General features: G+C 39.0%; 1 protein-coding gene across 17 annotated transcripts in view; it reads right to left on the reverse strand.

Moving 5' to 3' along the window:
• Nucleotides 1–15820, reverse strand: part of CCDC88A (coiled-coil domain containing 88A) — a 100631-nt gene that overhangs the window by 68714 nt on the left and 16097 nt on the right. For 14 of the 17 annotated variants that reach the window (XM_083832322.1, XM_083832319.1, XM_083832318.1 and 11 more), the window contains exons 1-3: nucleotides 15618–15738; nucleotides 14923–15301; nucleotides 14724–14824 (exon numbers count right to left, since the gene is read on the reverse strand). In XM_083832322.1, coding sequence (XP_083688448.1) covers nucleotides 14724–14824; nucleotides 14923–14985 — 164 coding nt within the window. In that variant the 5' untranslated portion in view covers nucleotides 14986–15301; nucleotides 15618–15738. Of the gene's footprint in view, nucleotides 1–14723; nucleotides 14825–14922; nucleotides 15302–15511; nucleotides 15813–15820 lie in introns of those variants that run through there. The other 3 variants (XM_083832324.1, XM_083832323.1, XM_083832325.1) reach the window with 3 other exon arrangements.

The raw sequence follows: 15820 nt of genomic DNA on the forward strand, positions 1-15820 counted from the left end.
TTTCGAACTCTACTTGGAATAAAATCCTGTCCTCATCACCTTACAGTCAAAATGGGACTTCGCCTCCGTATTGCAGTTACTTGTCTTTCTAACTATACTATGTAATTAAATTATTATACTTCATTAACACAGAAATATTAATAGGCTACTAAAATGACCTACACGTTGAAACTTAGACATTTAAGTCAGAGTCTGCTTAGTAAGAGGATAATACTTCAGCATTTAAATTTACCAATATTCACTCACTTTCAATCACTGACTTTCATCTTTCAGATTCTGCTTGAACTGTCAATTTTGGACTTCAAAAATACATTAAAGAGCCAAGAATAGGCTTGACAGTTCACTTTTTGCACTGAACACCATTACTAAGAGAACTGTGATGAGGTCCTTCAGCAGGAACTCCATTATTTAAAAATCAAACCCAACTCCCTTCCCAACACTGATAACCAGGACTCATTCTCTCAAAGCCTCCAACTTTAAAACTCAGTAGTCTCCCTGATCCACACAACAGCATTTTAGATAATCTTAATTTAGTCAATACGGTCCATCTTCTCAGAAAGGCACTTAAAGTACTAACTCCTTAACTTGTTCCTCTCAAAGCAGAAGTAACAGCATGATATTAGCTGTTATGTTTTCCATTATATATTGCTGGTATAACGGTTCTTTGTCAGATTGATACAAGCCAGAAATAGATACGTAATGTTCCCACTAGCATTTTGAAATAACTAATGAGAAATAGTAATAGAACGTACAAATATTTTTTCAGAGAGATAAAATTCTAAACATAAATCTCTGAATTTGTATTGCTTTCAAAAGCATCCATTTTCAAATTTGTTTACAGCTTGTTGCAACTAATTTATTACAATTTCAGTAAGTTAATTATATCAGTGTTAAATTAAATAATTGCTATTACTAAAGAAAAAATTATAACAACTAAATTTTTATTAATACTGAATAATTGTGCTTATTAGAATACATTTGGTCCAATACCACTGAAATATGATAAGACACGCTGTGGGGAATACAACAATATGCAAGGACGTAATTTTGAAAATAAATCAGTTCTAAAATTGACCTTTGTAAAAGATAGTTTTAAAAAACGTGTTTGTTTGTTTTAAGAACGTAAGATTCTTGTGACTACTGCGCTAGTTACACTGTACATATTTTTAAAGCAAGACATGCCTGAAACTCTGAATTGCTCCTTTTATTAGGTGGAGATACTGAACTGCTTCAGTGGCAAATAGCCTAGCAAAATAGGGCAAATCTGTCTAGAAGTCAATAGGAAGCAGAGCAGTAAAAGATACCCTTAAGCAATTTTACATTTAAGAGCAACCTACTTATGACAAGATACATTAATTTCAATAGCAGTAAAAACAGACAAGAGCATCTATCCCAGTACCACATCAGTTGGAAACCACTGAATACAGAGAAAACTTCGGTGATTTTGAAGCATTACCAGTGCCATGAATTACAGATTGAGGCCTCGTATAATCAGGGATTATGTGTCTTTAATTTTTCATTGACCAAAATCTATCAGAAATGGGAATGTGATAGCTTAATGGCTTCATGCTTAAATCTATGCAGACTGCAAACCAGTTGTGTCCTCTCTTGCCATCTGTTCCTTGACAGTACTTAATCATTATGTCTAGTATTATAATGGACCCTAACTTTAAATATATCATTGAATATATTTGTTACATACAGTGAAACGCTGAAACAAGCACTTTGAAAAATATTCTACACAAGTGTACAGATTGAAGGGTAGTAAATATTGACTGCTACTCTATCCAAGTTCCAGGGTACAGAAAGTAGCCCAGTATTCACTTTTACACATAAATGTTGCTTGCCTAATAAAGTTATATTGTTGGCAAAGTCTCTTTAGTTAGGATAATGAGGGTTGCTTTTGCTCTGTGCCGAATATTTCAGTAATTATTGATATATTGTTTTGGATAGCTTTCAAATAATAAAGCAGGACTGCTATCAGCAAGAAAATAATAAACATGTACAAACAGTGTTTTACAAAGGAATTTAGTCCAGCAGTGACCTTTTATGGTGAAAGTTAAAGTAAAACCTAGGCCTTCACTGGAGAATAATTGATAATCTCAAATTTGTTTTAGGCAGCACCAGACAAATCAGTACAACAAGGTGATGAAGTTATCAGAAACACCTCTGCATAGAACAAAAGGAGCACTGGCCTTCAATGTACAGTCTGACCAGTCTTTAAAATGGTTATAGTCAAACGGTTGGTCCACAACAGCCACAGTACCAAAGAATGGGGCAGATTCAGAAGCACATTATTCAGTCAGTATCTGAAACGTTTGACCAGGCACTTTCTAGAAACATTGGTACAATATGGCATACTTCAAACTTCTCCTGCATCCATCAGTATGATCAATTTTTGCTGCTAAAGAGAATTTCCAGGCTAAGCCTAACTAAAAGATTAAGAAAAAAAAAAACGAATTCCTTTTCTATAGCTCTGGCACATGTTCAGCAGGATTTCTATATTCATGGAAATAACAAACAAACAAACATGGTTGATACAGAGTACTTCACCGAATAGTAATTCATGCCTCAGCCTGTGCCATAACTCAGACACCCTCTTACTTGAAAAATAGATAAAAATAAATAATATCTTCCCACCTGTTGGAGAGCATTACGGAAGCCATGCATGTGCTGAGGCTGCAATGTATTGATAATAGTGACAGTGCAGACGTGACTACGACAACCAGAAAGCCACAGTGCAACTGGCTGAAGAGCCAGGGTACATACACTCTGGAGTTGCTCAGGTGTCCACTTTTGAATCCTGCTTAGGCACTGGATCTTTGTGCACTTATGTCCTAATTTGCAATAAGCGAGCACATGTTGTGATTTATACTAACCACTCTCCTTTGCCTTTCTAGCGGGCGTTTATGACAACCCACCTCTTGTAAAGCACCTGCATTTCTACCTTGAGACAACACTTCTCAAGCAGCAATCACTGCACAGTTACATTTTCATACAGCTCCCAGAACACCTGCTCCAACATCTAAAGATCATTACAAATGCCAAGATACCCTTTACCACAAAATAAGGCGCGTATCTCAGTTTAAGGATGCTTTGCTAACTCTGCACTTAGCAAAGTCTGACCATACACGCCAAAAAATTCAACGGCTGTGTCGAAACTTTTTTGCCTCATGCTAACTTGAGTTTTATGACGTAGGTCTAACATCAAAAGTCTTTTGGCCCTTGCACAAACCCCATTTCCTAGGCACATGTCCAACACCATAAACTATTAGGAGGCTGAAGCCCCTATGCTTGCTTACTTCAAAAAACACAAACAAGCGGTCTACAACAAATCAGTTGGCTGGTGGGGGGGATCACGGGGAACAATTCTGCCAAGAACATACACAGGGAGTATTGAGCCTAGGTGGCCAGCTTCCCTGCCTGCAGCCTTCGCTCTGCAGCACCCAACCAGGCTCTGAATACTTGCAGGTAGCTGCACGGTGCCTATGCTCTGGCTGGTGCTCACAGCAGAGGAGCCGTGAGTAGCGGTTTTATTTGCATGAAGAGGCATCCCCTCACACCTGGATATTGCCAGGTTTACAAGTCAATGGAAGATGCACTACACTTCTGTGGCAACAGTCACTCCATACTGTCTTCATTAAGACAATGTCAAATCAAGACAATGTGATATCATTCTGAACTGCCTTCAGTCTTCATTGAGAAACAGTTAAGAAAGACCAGAAGAACAGCTAAAGACACTAAGATAAGATGGGGAAAGAGGGCATCTACTCAGTTACACAGCAAGTTAAACTCAGAGGAAGAAAGGATGGCCAGCCCTCTGTAATATTTTGGTTGTTTACTGAAGGAACAGGTAAGAAAAACAAACCTTAAGCCAAAGCAGTATCACTGTGTACGTGGGGATGAGCATAAAAGATACTTATATTAGTTAACATTCTTCAACTCAGTGACAAAAGTCAAGCTTTTGCGGAAAAAAATATTTATTAAGTAGACTCCCACTCAATCAATGTCTGTTCTGCTATTTGGAGTGCTTGAAAAAGTCACTCATGGAAAAAAAAAAAAAGCAAGTGGATTTATGCAAGTCTTATGTAAAACATTGGTTTTTGTATCCTTGCCCTTTTCATTAATAAGAAAGGCATGTGGGTGATCAAGGTGGAGGTGAAAAAGAGAGGAAATAAAACAGTTCACCTTTCACTTAACTAAGCACACACTCGCATAGCTGAATTAACATCTCCCCCAAATCATTTCTTAGCTTACAGAGCAACAGCTGTCTTTATCACAGGGTACGAAACAACTTTAGTACTGTTGTTTCAACTTGACCATTAGATATACTCTTTTCTTACCACACTGAAAGGTACTATGTTTAAAAAAAAAAAAAAGGCAGCTTTCAGCCAACAATACAGAACAGTGCATCACTACTCACTGCACCCAATTAGCATGGTGAGCACCCCACAGTAATCTATGGGACCACAGAGCAGATTGGGACCTACCCGCCTGCCTGTGCTCCTCAGCCAGCAAAAGGTAAGCTGGCTTCTTCCACGTTAAAACGTTGCACTGATGGAAAGGAAAATCTCCACAGTTCAGAGCATCCCAGAAGACTTAATATTGTCACATAAAAGAAGCGCTCCTGGGTATTAAATAGAAAAAACTTGACAGACAAAACATTCTTTGAGCGATCAGGTGAGAACAAGACAGCCAACAACCACAGGCCTCATGGTCAGAGGTTACCTTAAGAAAGAAACAGAAAATCCACAGGTCTGTCTCTACCTCTAAATTCCTGCCGAAGCAGTTTGCCAACAACTCACCATTTACCTTCCCATTGCTGACTGCCCACCAGTCTACAAGAAACAAATAAATCTGGGAGAAATGTTAAAAAAAATGCAAAACGCTACCTAAAACTAAAAATATGTTCCTATGCAAACAGAGTAACACTCACGTTTCCACCTACATTTGCAGACACTTTTTCTGAAATACAAGAGCTGTCAAATCCTCTAGAGCAGCTTATATCATAACGACAAAAGTTTTTCTTTTCCGTGATCTTTAGAAGTTAGTTCACTGGCCTTCACACACATGCAAGCCACAGCTGAAAACTACTGCTTACGAGCCACTGACAAATACTGAGCTAAATCCTTTATCAAACGCCTGGGATTCAGAACAGGAACATAAGCAAATATTGTTTGAAAAAGTAGTAAACCATACAACTTTTCCCTAGCTTCATCGTACAAAAACCAATGTGACTATAGTTTTACTAGACTGCTCTAGTACTTGCACCGAACTACTTTCCAAACTAAACTAAACCAAAAAGGCAGCACAGACAGCAAGAGCTGACAGACCTCTAAGAAGCAGCAAGGATGAAGATGGACACACCTGTGAAACAAATATCTGAGAATAATGAAGAGTAAAGTCTTGCTTTCTGCTTTTGAGCACTGTGTATTTTTTGCCCTCTACAGGTCAACAATTTTTACTTCCTCTCAAATGAGTTCAAACTTTAAGATCTGTTTGATCTGACACAAATGCACAGAATAACCAAACTATTTGACTTTGTGATTAAAATCTCAACATACCTGACCATTAAAACACTGCCAATGTTCACACCCACAATAACCCAATGACAGCATCAAGTTTAGCTGTGCATAAGCATGCGCTCACAGATCTGGATCACAAGATGCAGCATGACTTGATACCAATCGTCAGAAGACATTAAAGTGATAAAATATTTTTACAACCTACCTTGGAAAGGAAAGCAAAAAACATTTAGTGTTTGTAGCAAAGGATCTTTGTGGACCTAACAGACTTTCTAGGATTTAAAATATTACTGTAAGAGAAAACAACTTAGGTAGGATTCATAAGCAATACACACTTATCCTAGTCTTCTTTATCTGAAGCTAAAAAAAACTCTTAGGACATTTATGTGTATTAAATTTGTATATAGTAGCTTTTCTCTTCTACCCTCACCAACTTCCAACACCACAGTAGTATATAACTTGCTTTATTTGATAACAACATCATTATCAACAGTAATTTCTCCTTTGGAAGACTTAGAAAAATGCTCATTTTACTTTGAATTTTGCTGAAGCTATAAATTCTCAAAAACAATTATTCAGTACTTCAAATTCAAAATAGTCTGACCATAGGCAAATATCTCAGCACCCTGAGTATTTAACAAATGCAAGAAATGCTTATGGGAGATCAGTCTAGTGAGCTGACACCAAAGCTACCTGAATACTGCAGTCTTAGTGACTAAAAAGTTTGTTAATTGTAAAAATAGTGCCACACAAAATTCAGTTAAATACTTTCACTTATAACAACATGATTTGGCTCTAGAATTCCCTTTATTATGACAAAGTATAATAAACCTTTCATAAGTAAAGTATTAACAATTAAATATATATCTGTGAAGAATGTAGACCTTTACTTGGCATAAACAACTCTATTTTGGATTAACATCCAAACATACCTATCCTGAAGAAGAATCTTGGCCCAGATCTTCTGCAAAACTTTGGATTAAATGTTTACCCTACTAAAACCAACCAATGTATGCATCTAGATTATCCAGATTTAAGTAAAAAAGAACAAAGTGCGGTTCCACATTCTGCCAAAGAAATTGGAACATAGGAAATTTGTTTTCTCCTATTCTCCTCTCAAAAAAATATGGAATGACTATTTCCAAGCAATACAAGATCTTCACCTCTTCCCACACTGACTTTCAGGCTTACAACCGATACACCTGAGCCCTTTGTACAGAATATTCTGAGATGAATTTGTACACAAGGCTTTTGGATATAAGGGGATTTCCAAAGAAATAAGTTACATTTGCTGTAAAGATTTTGTCCATGTCAGCAATCTCATTGCTTCAGCTGACTAACTGACACATGCTGCAAATTTTCTGTGCACATCAATAAATGTACAACCCCCCTACCAATTTAGATACAAATAGAGCGGTACACCGAGGACCTTACCCCTGTTAACCACCCAAATCTACAAGTTCAGCATACATATAAGGGCCTGTAAAAGAGGTGCATTCATTTCATCTTAACATATGAATATTAATATCCTTGCTAAGAAGCAAATCAGCACTAAGTATAACATTTGTCTACATTTTTATCACACATCAGCTAGCACACGTATTTTATTTTTATCTGGCACACACAATACCCTAAATATACAGCAAGTATCTTCCCAAGCTACCAGGAAATTACACCAGACATTTTTTGCTTAAGGGTTCACTTAAGAAAAACAAAGATACCGCACAAACAAAAACTAGAGCAAATTTCTCCCTGCAGCTTAAAATACGGTAAGATTCTGTAAGAAACCTAAGTGGACTCTGTCCCCCAGTACTATAGAAAAGGAAGCACATTTTTGAGCATATCCAAATGCACAACACAGATTCAGAGATTCAGTGAAGAGCAAGAAACAATACAAGCTGCTTATGGGTTCATCCCTTGCTATTTCCCAATCCAGAAACACATCAGAAAATTTCTGCTTTATCTTCAGAGCCAATGGGAAAGCAGACTAACGGAGTTTAGGTCAAGCAGTAGCCTTGCTTTCAATTCAATGCCTTAACACCAATTACTCCAATGAAACAAAGGGGGAGCACTTTGTAAACACTGCTTAGTAACAACTGCCTAAGCGGCATGCAAATTCAGGCCATGCCTCTTTGCAGCATCTTAAGGTATAAATATAGGACTCTTTAAAACAAACAGAGGCTTCCACATAGCTATTACTGAATAATCTCTGACCACTGAAGTCACGTGCTCTAACAAAGCAGCATTTCAAAAAATGTCTTGATCCCTAAATAATTACTACATAGGGAAAAATGGTACAGTATGAAAGACACAGCAGGCAAAAAACTTGTACTTAGTTTAGGAAAAAAAGAGCAGGAAACAAAAAGTAAGAGGAACATATGAAAGAACACAAAGCTAAAAAAAACTCTTCCTAAGAGAAGAAACAAATGAGGAAAGTCTAGAAGTAAGCTTCTCAAATTTAGCATAGGATTAGGATGTGCTTGATTTAGCAACCAATTTGTCAGTTACCTAGATTAGTTTTCAGAAGAAAGATCAGAGCACAGAGATACTCCTCAAGGGCTTGCGGTGCACAGATCCCAAACAAGCCACGGAACCAGAAGCAACATAGCCTTGCCAGGGAAAGACAGCAGCTGATCAGCCCAGGTAAGACATTTCTAGCTAACCTAATACTTTGGGATTTATTGCTGCTATACTACCATCAAATGCAGCAACACCGTAGGGAAACTCAATGTGTCGTGGCAACCTGGGCAAACTGAACTTTCTGGTACAAAAAACTAGAGCAAAACAAGCTGTGTATTGCCTTTCCTTACAACACAGGGAGCAACAACAGTGGCAGCAAAGAAGAGGTAAAAAGGTAAAAAAAGAAGAGGTAAAAAAAAGAGGTAAAAAGTCAGCCCGGCAAACAGAAATACTTCAGGCAGCTACAGCTGGAACCAGAAAGTTCACACAGCCCGGTGCTGGCTGCTGCTACAGGTGAACAATGCCTTCATGAGCCACCTGGCCAACAACCCAGAACCACTGAAATACATGCAGCACTGCTGCCAGTGAGAACATGAAGATGCCTTCCTCTGGCACAAATGCAATGCTCTGCATGATCCTGTGACTTTGAGCTAAAGCCAACTTTGCCTCATGCAAGGACAGTTCTATCCAGCAGTGCCACACTGCCCTCCATGCCTGCACCTCCTCCGTTAGCTCGCTCGGCATCTCTGCCCTGAAGCCTTCACAAAACAGCTTTAACTGAACTATGTTACATAAGGAGACAGTGTGTCAGTATACTCTTACTTACCTTTCCCACAATAAACGAGATAAAAGATACGCCCAGAAAGCTCTTACTAACTTAGTAACATTATTTTTGTACAGTGCTTTGAAACAGCATGCAGAATGTGAGTGAAATGAAAAGTACTCTGAAAGTACAACTGGAAAGCCATAGTGAATACAAGCTGTTTCACTGCCAGAACATTTTCAATGCTGAAACAAGTTATTCTGATCCTAGATGTTTCAAGTGAGAATGCTATTTACAAAATACATGGACAGACTCAGCTTTTATCCCCCGGCCTCAGCTACTGGCGAGGCTAAGGATGGAGTAAGAAGTCCAACACAAAAAGAAGTAAGGAACCATAATCAAAGAACAGCACTGAAGACAACCTATGAGGAAGAGAGCAGAGAAGCAGATACACACGTGCAGACGAAGATTAGACCAATTGCTTCCTAATCTTCAAAATACTGCAAGTAACAAGAGCAAACCACTGCACAAAAATAAATTGGAGGAGACAGGATGAAGGAAAGTGGACATGAACTGTGGAAAAGGATACAAACAAATTAAGAACCTCTAAAACAGAGACATTATCAAAGGTCAAACACTTAAAGCATTCCACATCTGACCCATACTTTTTCTCCCCTTTACCTATCAAAAGCCCAGGCATCAGCCCACGTTCACTTCATTCGCACAATTCAAAGCTCACTGCTGGCAGGTATTCAAGTCTAAAATTAACCATCATTACACTATAAAAACCTTCCATTTTTCAGTAATCTAAAGGCTTCAATTCCAACAATCTTAACCACGGTGCACATTCTGTCATAGCATTTACTAAACAATTTGCTTCTTTACAAAAGCCCCGAGTGTTATAAATTCTGATTTCCTTACGACATATTTTAAGCCCTACTTCTAAGCCTACCAAGAGCCACTTTTAAGAGCAAAAGCTCTCTCAACTGCCAGTGACATCTATCTGCATCTGTGGAAGCCTGACAGAGCAAGTCTAAAACGTGAATCAAACGCATTCACTTCAAGAAAGTAAGAACAGTACAGACTTGCTAGTATTTAACATTTTTCTAAAATATCGTATGCTTGTATTTTTGCTGCCAAACTCACCAATTTAATTTTCCCTAAAATGTTTTTCCACCTCCCTGCCTAGCCAGAGCCTGCTGAAGCTGCCTCTTCCTCTTTGGTCTTCACAACAAAGAGTTAATTGGCTTGAAGTGCACGTTCCTGCACTCTTTCACAGAGCCAGGCAGCTGGCTGAAGCACTAGAGATGGAGGCCAGTTCTCAGCAAAAGATATAGGCAAGCCAGAGCTATGGGCTGGCAAGCTCAACTGTTTGGAAAAAAAAATACACAACTAAAGACTGAGAGCTCAGAAAAGGAGTCAATGAAGCAGTCTACACATTCAAGGCACACACCAGCAGAGCAGTGGAAGAAAACTGTCAGTCGGTCCACCTGGAAAATTCGATGGGTGTGGAAAGCCTGCATGGGGATCCAGTCACTGAAAAACAGGGCTGAACAGTAAAATGGAGGAAAACAGGAGAAAAATAAAACACTTCATCCTTTGATGTAGTTTTCAGCATTTTTTGATGCAATGACTAATATAGGTAGTATCAATGAATATATATATTCAATCGAGACAGCTATGAATGGAACATGGAGAAGAAACCAGACAGGTTCTCCAGGCAGTGAATCAAATCAACTCAGATCCAGAGTTTGGTTCTACACATTACCCATTCTGCATATGGTATTTGTCCAATAGTTGCTTTGTAACATCCATTTCCACCAATACAAAGTACAGTAAAATAAAACCATTGAAACTAAAGCACACTTCCAAGTCTTCATTACATAACCAAATATTAATTGTGGTGCTACATGTAATAAAAGTCCCAATCCTCTAATTACTTGCAGCTGCATACTTTTATTCAAAGGAACTAGTAAGACCCTTGTCAGTTTGGGAACCACAGTTTGTACAAGACTTTCATAAAACTCATGCATTTCTCACACAATCCTATTGGAACTCAGTTAACAACTATCAGAGAACAAGACCTATCAAAAATGAAAACAAAGAATACTCAGAAAATGAGATTTTTTTTAAGAACGGCTTCATCTTCTTGGATCAGAGGAGCATATATATAGAGAGAATAGTATTAAGACCAGAAAAATAAGATCTTGTTAGTCAGGTTCTGGAAAAGCATCTCCAGGACAACTAAGTATTATTTTACTGCGATTGCACCCAGACATGCAACAGGTGACTAATTTGTGGAACTATACTGGTTTTAGTAGCATACACAACAAACATTATTCAAGTACCTGGGTATTTTGTAATATTAGAAGCATTTTGATATAGAAGTATAGTAAAGGCATAAAGCACTCTCAATGTGCTCCTCCATTTCTCTGCTATGTCAGACCCCATTACAGTGATCTGGCTCCTGATTTCTTCCCAAAAAGCATAACTCCTTTCTGTATCAAAGAATACAAGAATGAAGGCTCAGATTTAGAAAGACAGATGGATTTCTATCCATGTATCGGATACTGAGTGATCCTAGCAGAAGGTAGGTAACTGAACACTTCTGAAGGACTGGGCTTAAATTTGAACAGGAAATGAGAGACATTCTCTCAAGTTAGGAGCTAATATTCAAAGATTGGAACTACCCTTAATTAAAAAAAAAAAAAGAACAAAAACCAGAAAACAAACAAAGAAAAGCACATGCCTTGTAGCACCTCCAGTAAAGGAAGATCTCTTCAGACCTAATCAGACACCAAAAGGAATCTGCAATTTTCATGTATACTAAAAAATCCAAAAAGTCAACAACAAAAAACAGGGAACGTACCAAGTTAGTTTTCCCCTTTCTGATGTATTATGTACTAATAAAGTTAATCCTGATTTAAAGAATCAACTATCTCAGTACCACTACCCTGCAACCACTCCAGCACTGGCATCTATTTCCTTGGTCTGAACTATTACAATTGTTGAAAATAAATTTGGTCTAGACAAGCACAAGGAAAATAAATGTCATACTAACAAACTGTCACTTGTAGCTGACGGAAGGCATGATTAACTCTTTTTAAACAGAACAAAAAATCTTCTCTAAGTAATGAAATCACTGTTTTGATTGTATAATTTTAAAAAACATACCTAATACAATATTAACACTCAAAGTTCTATGACACAACTTTTGCTTTTTCCAATATTTGGCAGAAATAAAATACGTATTCAAGTATAAGGACAGCAGGACCACACCACTCCTAACAGCCTCCACTTGTTCATGCTTTTAACTCCCTTTAAAGCATCTAATGCTGCAATGGCTTTCCAAGCATAGGAACCAACTTACAACAGCAACACGACACAAGTTCTTCCTGACAGATGCTCACTAGCTGTTATCCTCACATCAAAACATTAGCATCCTCATGTATCTCAAAACTAACGGAAATAATAAGTACCATACAACACAACATTCATAAAAAGCAACTTCCACATATTTATTTCTACACATGGCACTCCTGGTGACTTCTGCAAGAACAACACTTCATTCCTCTAGAATGTCTGTGTGCTATAGCTCCTAACTACAGATCTCTTGTTCTAATGTGAAGTAAGCCATTGAAACCTTAAAAAAAAAAACTGAAGAAAAATATTTTGCTTTTGAAGTCACATGATACATTTTCTGCCACATTTCCTCAACATATGTTGGTTAAGACTGGAAGAAAAAAAGGGAAATACTAATAAAATGGAAAATACTGAAAATTTGCAATATTAATGATTAGTTGAAGCTGCATCTTTCAAGTGTTTTTGCAAGTGAAGATACATTTTTAATATGTGGATCTTCAAAGTGAATGGGACTGGAAGTTAACACAGGTTTCCATTGTGACTTCACCAGAGACAGAATGTGTCTGCAAAACATGACACACTTTTTCCTCTTTCAATCCTGGCAAACCAAACCAAAACAAACAACCCCCCTAAAATACAAACACAGTTCTAGAAGCTTCAGTTCTACATAGAAATCAATCATAACACATTCCAACATCCTCCAACAATACATTTTAAAATGCACCTTCCAGCGTAGTTACATGTTTATAAAATGAATTTTGTTTGTTCAACAGTCCTTTTACATGCATCCCTAATTTAAGGCAGTTTGTAACGGTTCTGATTACAGAACTATTTTAGATTTACATTTCCCCTGTGTAAACAACAACAACCAAAAACACATAGACACACAACTCCTCCCAAGTAAACTACAGTCATCAGAGTGTGTTATCAAAGATGCACAAAACCAAATTCAATGCAGAGTGTCTCAAGTGTGGGAATGCTTCCTCTCTACAGCTTTCCATTTTACATGCATATAATACCACATATATATGAACCAGATTATACATTCTTAACATGGTAAAAAATTGCTGAGAAAGCTTAATTTCAAGATTATGTTCTTCAAAATCACCTTGTCCCAGTACTAAATTTGCCTTCAGCTTTCAGCTCTCGTACATCTTTACTGAACAGAAGCTCTGCAAGCTCAATGCATGGTCATAATTTACAAGCTACTTAATTTATATATAATCCAAGAAAAAAATAACTTGTAGTATAAAAACAGAATGCTTCAGTGAATGCATCACTTACAATTCTTAATTATAATGTGCTGGAAATACAATCCAGTTCCAAGATTTTTTTTTCCTGAAAGTTTGATTCCACCACCATGTTTTCAGATATCATAGAAGTCAGTACTTGGAATTTTAGCTGCACAGAAGTAGGTGACAAAGAAAACACTGCTTTCAAAAGAATGACTCAAAATTATATGTGGTTGAGTTGATATTTTTTACAGATTAATTATACAATCTGAATACCACCAGCAAAAGCTTTTAAAGTACTTAATATGAGTAAAAACTGTAACTGGAGTAAAAGGATGCCCATCAATGAGCAGTGTTTTGATGAACAGCTGTCACCACAAGCTGCTCATGCACAGTTGTATCTATCTAGTCACCCATAAGCCTGCATTTTTTCATACCTATGCAAGCAAAAGATGTATTTCTCTGTAAAGACTTAAAACATCAAAAAAAAAATCCACTATTAGCATTTTTATGATGATATCACCATACACTTCACAAAAGCGTTACAGTCTAGCATTATAGTTTTGACTGGAATATCGCCCACTACTATGAGTAACCGAAAAAAAACCCAAAAACCTATAATCACAACACATGGTTGTGTATTCCAGTGTTTCTCTGACTGGAACTTTTTGATCTCTGTGTCTTCTGAACAGCAAACTATGCACTTCCTGATCTGGGTGATTTTACACCATCATACTTACACGGATTTTCTTCAGCAGTGTTCAACAGACAATTTAAAAAACTATGTAAGATGTTTCTTCTGTGGTTCACAGTAAGAAAACATTCTACACTCTCAATCAAAGTTTCAGCTTTACTGCGCAACTGCTACCTACTCAAATTTTGAACTGTGAAGAGTAAAGCAGGAAGAGTTAAAGGACAATCCATTTGCTTAGTAAACAACATTATTTATTGCATAAAAGTTGTATGTCACAAACTAAGATATACATTAGAATTTTATTAGCCAAGCAGATTTATTAAAATCTTATGATCATGACTTGCAGTAGAATGAACCTTTATGCTTCTCAGAGGAAATCTGAGAAACTATTTAAAAGGATCCAATTTTCCAGTAAGTTCTAGATATCATGATTCAGCCTGTATTGCACTTTACATCCTGGAAATACATCACTTTGACATTAGGCTGTACTGTGAGCAGATGAGTGTTTGCTGTGCTCTGAAGTCTCCTTGTAACTGACCACATGACTACGTAAAGTATAAAAGAAAGAAGTTATTTTCTAACATCATTATTGAAGGAAGAAGCAGCTTTCATAAGAAAGCAAAACATACATGAGAAACAAGACAACAGCAAAAACTAAGCCCAACGCCCAAGCTGCACACACTTACATTTGCAGCATGACTTCGCTCAGGAACACGCCATCCACTAGCGCCACATATTCCTCCAGGTTGGTCCCGTTTCTTCCAGCTAACGGTCCAAATGTCTTAACCTAAAATATAACCACCATCACCATGACACCAACTCCACCTTATTCTCAAACGATTAGCAAATAAATGAATAACGTGCGAGAGAAAGATTAATGCTCACCCAGGTGACAAGAGGGCTAGACATGAACTGCTCCAAAAGGGGTGTGAATATTTCGTTCTCCATTTTACAGAAGAGAGGCTAACATCAACGTAGCTCCTCTGCCGCAAAAAACGAGAAGTCCTCCGCTGTAGCAACTCTAAGGCGCTGGGAGGATTTAGCTGGAGTAAGCGAGCCCCATTTTCACAAAGCAACGCAACACCAACAAAAAAGTCGATGCTCTGGCAGCTGGGGTTTATCTTCCTCTTTCGAAAAAACAACGGGTTTGGCCGCCCATCTACGCGGATCTCAGCCCTGCTATCGGTGCCTCTCCCCTCTGCGTGCCGGGGAGGCGGGAGGCAGGCAGGGAAGAAAGGAGGGAGGCTGCCTGGCTACCGGGATTCTGCATCAGACAAAAAAAAAGAGGGGGAAGGAAGGAAAAAATCAGCTTGAGCGGCAACAGCTCCTCAGAGCGAGGCTGCAGCGGGGCTGTGCGCGCCCCCCAAACCCCTGAGCCCCCCGCCCCGCCGAGCCGCCCCCTGCCCCCCTTCCCTTCCCCGACCCCCTCCCCTCCCTAACCCCATCCCTTTTCCGACCCCTTCCCTTCTCTGACCCCTTTCCTCTCCCACCAAATTGCGCCGCGGGACCGGCGGCGGGATGGGCACCCGCCACCTCGCCCTTCCCCCGTCCCCCCGTCCGCGCCCCCCGCTAACGTCCACCTCGCCTCAGCCGGCCCCGAGCCGCAGCACCGCCCCCTCCCGCTGCCCGCCGATCGGCTGCAGCCCACGGATCCCTCCGCACCAGGCAGCCGCCGATCCCTCCGCCAGCGCGCTCTCTTCCTCTCCCCCCCCCCCCACTCGGCGCGGGGCGGGGCCGCGGGGGAGCCGCTGCAGCGGGGCTCGTGCCCGGCGCGCGCTCCCGG

This window comes from Anser anser (genome assembly GCF_964211835.1).
Source record: "Anser anser genome assembly, chromosome: 3".
Classification (NCBI taxonomy): Eukaryota; Metazoa; Chordata; class Aves; order Anseriformes; family Anatidae; genus Anser; species Anser anser.